The sequence below is a fragment of the Triticum urartu genome, chromosome 2A (assembly GCF_056163025.1).
Source record: "Triticum urartu cultivar PI428250 chromosome 2A, HENAU_Tu73, whole genome shotgun sequence".
Taxonomy (NCBI): Eukaryota; Viridiplantae; Streptophyta; class Magnoliopsida; order Poales; family Poaceae; genus Triticum; species Triticum urartu.
This window is the reverse complement of record NC_141874.1, coordinates 4,072,084-4,082,087: the sequence shown is the minus strand read 5'-3', so window position 1 is coordinate 4,082,087 and position 10,004 is coordinate 4,072,084. Positions and strand designations below refer to the sequence as shown.

The window sequence follows — 10,004 nt, the reverse complement described above, 5'->3', positions numbered from 1 at the left end:
CAAAAAATAATGAGTCTATAACCTAATAAATACATCGTTGCGTGACACTACATAGATGTTCCTACCCACTATGGAGATAGTAACATAGTTTAGGAAAGTGTGTAAGTTACTAACTTATGTTCTTGCCCATTGTGATCAGCCTTATTCACCTAGAGGGAGGGAGTACCACTTAACGTAAAATATGTGTTGTGTTGTGTCGTATTAACCACCGGTGGGTACTGGGAGAGCGTGTGGCGGTGGTCCCAGAAGGTAAAAATGGAATTACCCTAATCTAATTTTCATGGAACTTGACTTGCACATAACATAACGGGGTACCTTATTCACCGGAACAACTCAACGATCGACAACGGCACACCACCACACCACACATACGTACGTACGTGCCAGCAAAGCAGCAAGAATTCAGTTCATAGTTACTAGGTGAGGCGTGCGAGCTGGTCCAGCTCGGTGAGCAACGCGGCGGCGTGCTCCGCCCTGACGCACTGCGTCAGCAGCCGCTCGCCCGTGGCCCCGCAGGACACTAACGCCACGCACGGCAGCGTCGTCTGCTGCCAACGCCCCACCACCCTCCCCGGGCCGCCGCCGCCAAAGTCGGCGTCGCCGAACCTGATGGTCCGCCAGCACGTCACCATCAGCGCGTTGTACCCGAACGCCGCTGCTATCTCCTCCTCCCCCATCCCGTCCACCGCGCCGCCGCCTGCTCTCATGCCTCTCAGCAGCTCCGGGACCCCGTCCTTGGCGCGCTTGATCAGATCCACCAGGCCGTTCATGCCGTCGTCATCCCCGGCGCCGGCCACCTCTCCTGTCGTCGCGAACGCCAGCTGCGCCACCGCGCAGTTTCCATAGTACCCCGCCGCCGTGCCCACGTGCTTGTGCACGTTCACGAAGAAGGCCAGCGGCGCCGGCGTGGACATGTCATAGCCGTCGGGGTCGTCGCCGATGATCGCGCGTGTGCGGCACCGCCACAGCACGGCGGCCGTCGCCTCGAACGTTGTGCAGTACCCGGAGTGGGCGGCCTTATAGTCGGACTTGATGCGGTCGATGAGCTTCATCGGGACTACGGTGTCTAGGTAGATGAGGCCCTGGCCGCCGAGGTCCAGCATCAGCGACTGCTTCGCGGCGACCACCGGCGCCGAGAGCAGAGGAAGGGACGCCGCGCGACCGTCCCTGACCGGCGTGACGGACGGCACCGCCGACGCATCAGCTTCAGCGCGGGTGAGCTCGCCCACGGCCTGCAGGAACTGGGCGATGCCGGTGGCATCGGCCAGCGTGTGGTTCCACGTCACGCCCACGGTGAACCCGCCGCAGGCGAACTCGGTGACCTGCATCAGCAGCATCGGGTCCGTGCTCCGGCAGCCCTCAGGTGCCGGATAGTACACGGCGAGATCGTCGAGGAGGGTGGTCGTGAAGGGCGCGTCCAGGAGCCCGTGATCCTGCAAGGCACATCCCGCCGACGCGGCCACGAACGGCACACCCTCGCCGGTGCACGCGACGTGCAGGAGCACGCCGTCTTCGTCGGCGAGGCGGCCGGCCATGGTGTGGTAGTGGGCGAGCGCCCGGGAGAGGCCCTTCTTGATGGCCTCCACGGGCTGGTGAACCGAGCCGTCGAAAACGAGGAGCACCGTGACCTGGAAGTCCACGTAGGTCGTGTCCCACGATGACAGTTGCACCACTTGCGTCGCCGTCGTCTTCCCCGGCACCAGCACCGGCTCTGTCGATGGCCGGACCATCACCGGCGGGGACTTGCTCACCGCGAACCTCATCGTGATTGCTAGCTAGCTTAGCTAGTCTCGGTGGTCTAAAGCAGACAGAGGCTCAACTTGATGTGGATCATAGCTATCATGTACGTGTATATATATATATATATATATATATATATATATATATATATATATATATATATATATATATACACACACAAGCGGAGTATGTATTGGTGCTGTCGCAGTTAATTGATTGAATCGCCACTTGAAATACATTTACTATACTTAATTTGTCACACTTGAAATGCTTATGATTTTCTTTTAAAAAGCATGCATGTGTTATTTTTTTTCATTCTTGTGATTTTTTATTTTTTAACGGGATTGCTAAATCTCAGTCGATTGAGACTTAACCAAGTTTCGGTCGATGCGATATTCATGGGATCTTACATGGAGATCGGTGCAAAAATTTATTTCTAGTTTTTTTTTTCTTTCCTACATGTTATGCCAGTTGACTTAGATTTGGTTAAGTCTTAGTCCACTGACACCTAGCCATGCTTTTTTTTAAACCCATGAATCTTTGGGATGCCTTATTTGTGCCTAGGACTAAGTTGAGTTTTTTTTAACAGATTAAGTCTGACTTTTGGGGTAGGCATACGCGGTATTGTATTTTGTTATAATCCTAAGTTTTGTTCTGAATAGTTAAATTCGTTTACTGAAAATACTTGCAATCTTGAAAAATATTCTCCCTCATAGGAATGCAATTTCTCTCCTTTTCATTTTCTTTTTCCTTTCTTTTTTGCGGATGAAAGGAGAGCTTTATTCCAAAGATGTAGAGTTACAATATGCCGACGAAAGTTCAGGAATACATGGATGGCCTCTTCCTATCCAAGAAGCCGTGCTATGATCAATTCTACCATAATTTGCCAGACTACTAATCTATTTTGTTCCCTAGAAATTTTCATAGGAACAAACTCCCTACGAACCATCAGGTCCTTGATCTCTAAGATGAGATGCACATAAGCCGCCTTGTCCAATTCATTAGAAGATAAAATAGATAGCGTCATTGTTGAATTTGATCGAACAACCATGGGAAGAGGAGAAAATTCGACAAACAGTGCCATCCCCTCCATTATCGCATGTAACTCCGCCTCAAAACCATCGTTGCAATGGAACAACTGACGGTGTTCAGAGAAAATAATGCTCATGACTCCGTTCTGAAGTATCATGCCTGATCCGGCTCAAATGTCAGTTGCCGAGAGGAGCCATCCACTGATTAAGCTACCTTGCCTGGCTTTGCACACTGCTTGGGCTTCTTTTAGTTGAGACCATCAACCACTCCTCCGGCCGCATCTCTCTTTTCACAGTATCCTCAGTACTATATTTGTTTGCCTGCTGAACTGAAATAAAATAAATGTCCACGAAGTGTATTGAGGCCTCCATCGGAGCAGCTTCCTTGCCATGGGTGAGATAGTACAAACCTGCCACACTCACCAGATCAACATGATTACCATATCCCACACTTTGACAGAACAATTTGCAAGAACATTCATCAGCCATTCATTACCATTGCCAACCAAGTACTCGTTCCCCAGCAAAGGTGTTGGAAATATGCCCTATAGGCAATAATAAATTGATTATTATTATATTTCCTTGTTCATGATAATCGTTTGTTATCCATGCTAGAATTGTATTGATAGGAAACTCAGATACATGTGTGGATACATAGACAACACCATGTCCCTAGTAAGCCTCTAGTTGACTAGCTCGTTGATCAATGGATGGTTACGGTTTTCTGACCATGGACATTGGATGTCGTTGATAACGGGATCACATCATTAGGAGAATGATGTGATGGACAAGACCCAATCCTAAGCCTAGCACAAAGATCGTGTAGTTCGTATGCTAAAGCTTTTCTAATGTCAAGTATCATTTCCTTAGACCATGAGATTGTGCAACTCCCGGATACCGTAGGAATGCTTTGGGTGTACCAAACGTCACAACGTAACTGGGTGACTATAAAGGTGCACTACAGGTATCTCCGAAAGTGTCCGTTGGGTTGGCACGAATCGAGACTGGGATTTGTCACTCCGTGTAAGCGGAGAGGTATCTCTGGGCCCACTCGATAGGACATCATCATAATGTGCACAATGTGATCAAGGAGTTGATCACGGGATGATGTGTTACGGAACGAGTAAAGAGACTTGCCGGTAACGAGATTGAACAAGGTATAGGGATACCGACGATCGAATCTCGGGCAAGTACAATACCGCTAGACAAAGGGAATTGTATACGGGATTGATTAAGTCCTTGACATCGTGGTTCATCCGATGAAATCATCGTGGAACATGTGGGAGCCAACATGGGTATCCAGATCCTGCTGTTCGTTATTGGCCGGAGAGGTGTCTCGGTCATGTCTGCATGGTTCCCGAACCCGTAGGGTCTACACACTTAAGGTTCGATGACGCTAGGGTTATAAAGGAAGTTTGTATGTGGTTACCGAATGTTGTTCGGAGTCCCGGATGAGATCCTGGACATCACGAGGAGTTCCGGAATGGTCCGGAGGTAAAGATTTATATATGGGAAGTCCTGTTTTCGTCACCGGAAGAGTTTCGGGGTTTATCGGTAACATACCGGGACCACCGGGAGGGTCCCGGGGGTCCACCAAGTGGGGCCACATGCCCCGGAGGCTTGCATGGGCCAAGGGTGGTGAGGGACCAGCCCCTAAATGGGCTGGTGCGCCTCCCACAAGGCCCAAGGCGCAGCAAAGGAGGAGAAAGGGGAAACCCTAGGCTTAGATGGGCCTAAGGCCCACCCTAGGGGGCGCCCCCTCTCTCCCCCTCTTGGCCGCCTCCCCTTTCCCATCTAGGGCTGCCGCCTCCCTAGGGGTGGGAACCCTAGAGGGGGCACACCCTCCTCCCTCTCCCCTATATATAGTGAGGCCTGGGGCTGCCCATAACACGCGATCTGATCTCTGCCTGTTGGTGCAGCCCTCCCTCTCTTTCTCCTCATATCTCGCGGTGCTTGGCGAAGCCCTGCAGGATTGCCACGCTCCTCCATCACCACCACGGTGTTGTGCTGCTGCTGGATGGAGTCTTCCTCAACCTCTCCCTCTCTCCTTGCTGGATCAAGGCGTGGGAGACGTCACCGGGCTGTACGTGTGTTGAACACGGAGGTGCCGTCCGTTCGGCACTAGGATCATCGGTGATTTGGATCACGACGAGTACGACTCCATCAACCCCGTTCTCTTGAACGCTTCCGCTTAGCGATCTACAAGGGTATGTAGATGCACTCTCCTTCCCCTCGTTGCTAGTCTCTCCATAGATAGATCTTGGTGACACGTAGGAAAATTTTAAATTTCTGCAACGTTCCCCAACAGTGGCATCATGAGCTAGGTCTATGCGTAGATTCTATGCACGAGTAGAACACAAAGAAGTTGTGGGCGTTGATTTTGTTCAATATGCTTGCCGTTACTAGTCTTATCTTGATTCGACGGTATTGTGGGATGAAGCGGCCCGGACCAACCTTACACGTATGCTTACGTGAGACCGGTTCCACCGACAAACATGCACTAGTTGCATAAGGTGGCTGGCGGGTGTCTGTCTCTCCCGCTTTAGTCGGGTCGGATTCGATGAAAAGGGTCCTTATGAAGGGTAAATAGCAATTGGCATATCACGTTGTGGTTTTGCGTAGGTAAGAAACGTTCTTGCTAGAAACCCATAGCAGCCACGTAAAACATGCAAACAACAATTAGAGGACGTCTAACTTGTTTTTGCAGGGTATGCTATGTGATGTGATATGGCCAAAAGGATGTGATGAATGATATATGTGATGTATGAGATTGATCATGTTCTTGTAATAGGTATCACGACTTGCATGTCGATGAGTATGACAACCAGCAGGAGCCATAGGAGTTGTCTTTATTTATTTATGACCTGCGTGTCAACTTAAACGTCATGTAATTACTTTACTTTATTACTAAAGCGTTAGCCATAGTAGTAGAAGTAATAGATGACGAGACAACTTCAAGAAGACACGATGATGGAGATCATGATGATGGAGATCATGGTGTCATGCCGGTGACAAGATGATCATGGAGCCCCAAGATGGAGATCAAAGGAGCTATATGATATTGGCCATATCATGTCACTATTATTTGATTGCATGTGATGTTTATCATGTTTATACATCTTATTTGCTTAGAACGACGGTAGTAAATAAGATGATCCCTCATTACAATTTCAAGAATGTGTTCTCCCCTAACTGTGCACCGTTGCTAAAGTTCGTCGTTTCGAAGCACCACGTGATGATCGGGTGTGATAGATCTTTACGTTCACATACAACGGGTGTAAGACAGTTTTACACATGCAAAACACTTAGGGTTAACTTGACGAGCCTAGCATGTACAGACATGGGCTCGGAACACAAGAGACCGAAAGGTCGAGCATGAGTCGTATGGTAGATATGATCAACATGAAGATGTTCACCGATGATGACTAGTCCGTCTCACGTGATGATCGGACACGGCCTAGTTGACTCGGCTCATGTAATCACTTAGAAGACTAGAGGGATGTCTATCTGAGTGGGAGTTCATAAGATGAACTTAATTATCCTGAACATAGTCAAAAAGGATTTTGTAAATTATGTCGTAGCTCGCGCTTTAGTTCTACTGTTTAGATATGTTCCTAGAGAAAAATTTAGTTGAAAGTTGATAGTAGCAATTATGCGGACTAGGTCCGTAAACCGAGGATTGTCCTCGTTGCTTCGTAGAAGGCTTATGTCCTTAATGCACCGCTCAGTGTGCTGAACCTCGAACGTCGTCTGTGGGTGTTGCGAACATCTAACATACACGTTTTGATGACTACGTGAAATTCAGTTAAACGGTTTAGAGTTGAGGCACCATAGACGGTTTCGAAACGTCGCGGAACATATGAGATGTTTCGAGGGCTGAAATTGGGATTTCAGGCTCGTGCCCACGTCAAGAGGTATAAGACCTCCGATGAGTTTCTTAGCCTACAAACTAAGGAGAAAAGCTCAATCGTTGAGCTTGTGCACAGATTGTCTGAGTACAACAATCGCTTGAATCAAGTGGGAGTTAATCTTCCAGATGAGATAGTGATGTTTTTCCAAAGTCATTGCCACCAAGCAGCTAGAGCTTCGTGATGAACTATAACAAATCAAGGATAGATATGATGATCCTTGAAATATTCGCGATGTTTGACACCGCGAAAGTAGAAATCAAGAAGGAGCATCAATTGTTGATGGTTAGTGAAACCACTAGTTTCAAGAAGGGCAAGGGCAAGAAGGGATACTTCATGAAACGGCAAATCAGCTGCTGCTCTAGTGGAGAAACCCAAGGTTGAACCCAAACCCGAGACTGAGTGCTTCTGTAATAAGGGGAACAGCCACTGGAGCAGAATTACCCTAGATACTTGGTAGATGAGAAGGCTATCGATAGAAGTATATTGGATATACATTATGCTAATGTGTACTTTACTAGTACTCCTAGTAGCACCAGGGTATTAGATACCGGTTCGGTTGCTAAGTGTTAGTAACTCGAAATAAAAGCTACGGAATAAATGGAGACTAGCTAAAGGTGAGCTGACGATATGTGTTGGAAGTATTTCCAAGGTTGATCAAATATCGTACGCTCCCTCTACCATCGAGATTGGTGTTTGCGTTGAGCATAGACATGATTGGATTATGTCTATCGCAATACGGTTATTCATTTAAGGAGAATAATGGTTACTCTGTTTATTTGAATAATACCTTCAATGGTCTTACACCTAAAATGAATGGTTTATTGAATCTCGATCGTAGTGATACACATGTTCATGCCAAAAGATAGTAATGATAGTACCACCTACTTGTGGCACTGCCACATAAGTCATATCGGTATAAAACGCATGAAGAAGCTCCATATTGATGGATCTTTGGGCTCACTCGTTTTTGAAAAGTTTGAGACATGCGAACCATGTCTATTGGTGTATATGCATGAAGAAACTCCATGCAGATGGACCGTTTGAACTCACTTGATTTTGAATCACTTGAGACATGCAAATCATACCACATGGGCAAGATGACTGAAAGCCTCGGTTTCAGTAAAATGGAACCAGAAAGCAACTTGCTGGAAGTAATACATTTTGATGTGTGCAGTCCAATGAGTGCTGAGGCGTGTAGTGGATATCGTTATGTTCTTACTTCACAGATGATTTGAGTAGATGTTGAGTATATTTACTTGATGAATCGCGAGTCTGAATTATTGAAAGGTTCAAGTAATTTCAGGGTGAAGTTGAAAGATCGTCGTGACAAGAGGATAAAAGATCTATGATATGATCATAGAGATGAATATCTGAATTACGAGTTTGGCACAGAATTAAGACATTGTGGAAATTGTTTCACAACTAATACAGCCTGGAACACCATAGTGTGATGGTGTGTCCGAACATCATAACTGCACCCTATTGGATATGATGCATACCATGATGTCTCTCATTGAATTACCACAATAGTTTTATGGGTTAGGCATTAGAGACAACCACATTCACTTTAAATAGGGCACCATGTCATTCTGATGAGATGACACCGTATGAACTATGGTTTAGAGAAACCTAAGCTGTCATTTCTTAAAAGGTTTGGGGCTGCGACGCTTATGTGAAAAAGTTTCAGGCTGATAAGCTCGAACCCAAAGCGGATAAATGCATCTTCATAGGACACCCAAAAACAGTTGGGTATACCTCCTGTCTCAGATCCGAAAGCAATAAGGGATTGTTTCAAGAATCAGGTCCTTTCTCGAGAAAAAGTTTCTCTCGAAAGAATTGAGTGGGGGAATGGTGGGGACTTGATGAGGTTATTGAACCGTCTCTTCAACTAGTGTGTGGCAGGGCACAGGGAGTTGTTCCTGTGGCACCTACACCAATTGAAGTGGAAGCTTATGATAGTGATCATGAAACTTCAGATCAAGTCACTGCCAAACCTCGTGGGATGACAAGGATGCGCACTACTTCAGAGTGGTACGTGATCCTGTCTTGGAAGTCATGTTGCTAGACAACAATGAACCTACGAGCTATGGAGAAGCGATGGTGGGCCCGAATTCCGATAAATGGCTCGAGGCCATATAATCCGAGAGAGGATCCATATATGAAAACAAAGTGTAGACTTTGGAAGAACTACTTGATGGTCGTAAGGCTGTTGAGTACAGATGGATTTTAAAAGGAAGACAGACAATGATGGTAAGTGTCACCATTGAGAAAGCTCGACTTGTCGTTAAGGTGTTTCCCGACAAGTTCAAGGAGTTGACTACGGTGAGACTTTCTCACTCGTAGCGATGCTAAGAGTCTGTTGGAATTATATTAGCAATTACTGCATTATTTATGAAATCTTGCAGATAGGATGTCAAAACATTGTTTCCTCGACGATTTTCTTGAGGAAAGGTTGTATGTGATACAACCGGAAGGTTTTGTCAATCCTGAAAGATGCTAATAAGTATGCAAAGCTCCAGCAATCCTTCTGAGGACTGGAGTAAGCATCTCGGAGTTGGAATGTATGCTTTGATGAGATGATCAAAGATTTTGGGTGTATACAAAGTTTATGAGAAACTTGTATTTCCAAGGAAGTGAGTGGGAGCACTATAGAATTTGTGATGAGTATATGTTGTTGACATATTGATGATCAGAAATGACATAGAATTTCTGGAAAGCATATAGGGTTATTTGAAAAGTGTTTTTCAATGGAAAGCCTGGATTAAGCTACTTGAACATTGAGCATCAAGATCTATAAGGATAGATCAAAACGCTTAATGGTACTTTCAAATGAGCATATTCCTTGACATGATCTTGAAGGTGTTCAAGATGGATCAGTCAAAGAAGGAGTTCTTGCTTGAGTTGTAAGGTATGAAGTTAAGACTTAAAGCTCGACCACGGCAGAATAGAGAGAAAGGACGAAGGTCGTCCCCTATGCTTAAGACATAGGCTCTACAGTATGCTATGCTGTGTACCGCACCTGAAGTGTGCCTTGCCATGAGTCAGTCAAGGGGTACAAGAGTGATCCAAGAATGGATCATAGTACAACGATCAAAGTTATCCTTAGTAACTAGTGGACTAAGGAATTTTCTCGGTTATGGAGGTGTTAAAGAGTTCGACGTAAAGAGTTACGACGATGCAAGCTTAACACCTATCCGGATAGCTTTGAGTAGAGATACCGGATACGTATAATGGAGCAACAATTTAGAATAACTCCAAGTAGAACAGTTATTTGAAATGGCTCCAAATAGAGCGTGGTAGCTGCATCTAGGAGATGACATAA

The 10,004-nt window shown here is 46.2% G+C and overlaps 1 protein-coding gene across 1 annotated transcript; it reads right to left on the bottom strand.

Moving 5' to 3' along the window:
* Window positions 1–416: 416 nt before the first annotated feature.
* On the bottom strand, window positions 417–1,763 carry LOC147982700 (acyl transferase 15-like). The gene has a single exon (XM_087540531.1). It carries the CDS (start codon window positions 1,761–1,763, stop codon window positions 417–419), a length of 1,347 nt encoding a protein of 448 aa, XP_087396657.1.
* Window positions 1,764–10,004: the final 8,241 nt, after the last annotated feature.

Excerpts from the sequence above, each read along its gene's own strand:
- LOC147982700 (XM_087540531.1), bottom strand. The coding sequence starts at position 1,763 with ATGAGGTTCGCGGTGAGCAAGTCCCCGCCGGTGATGGTCCGGCCATCG.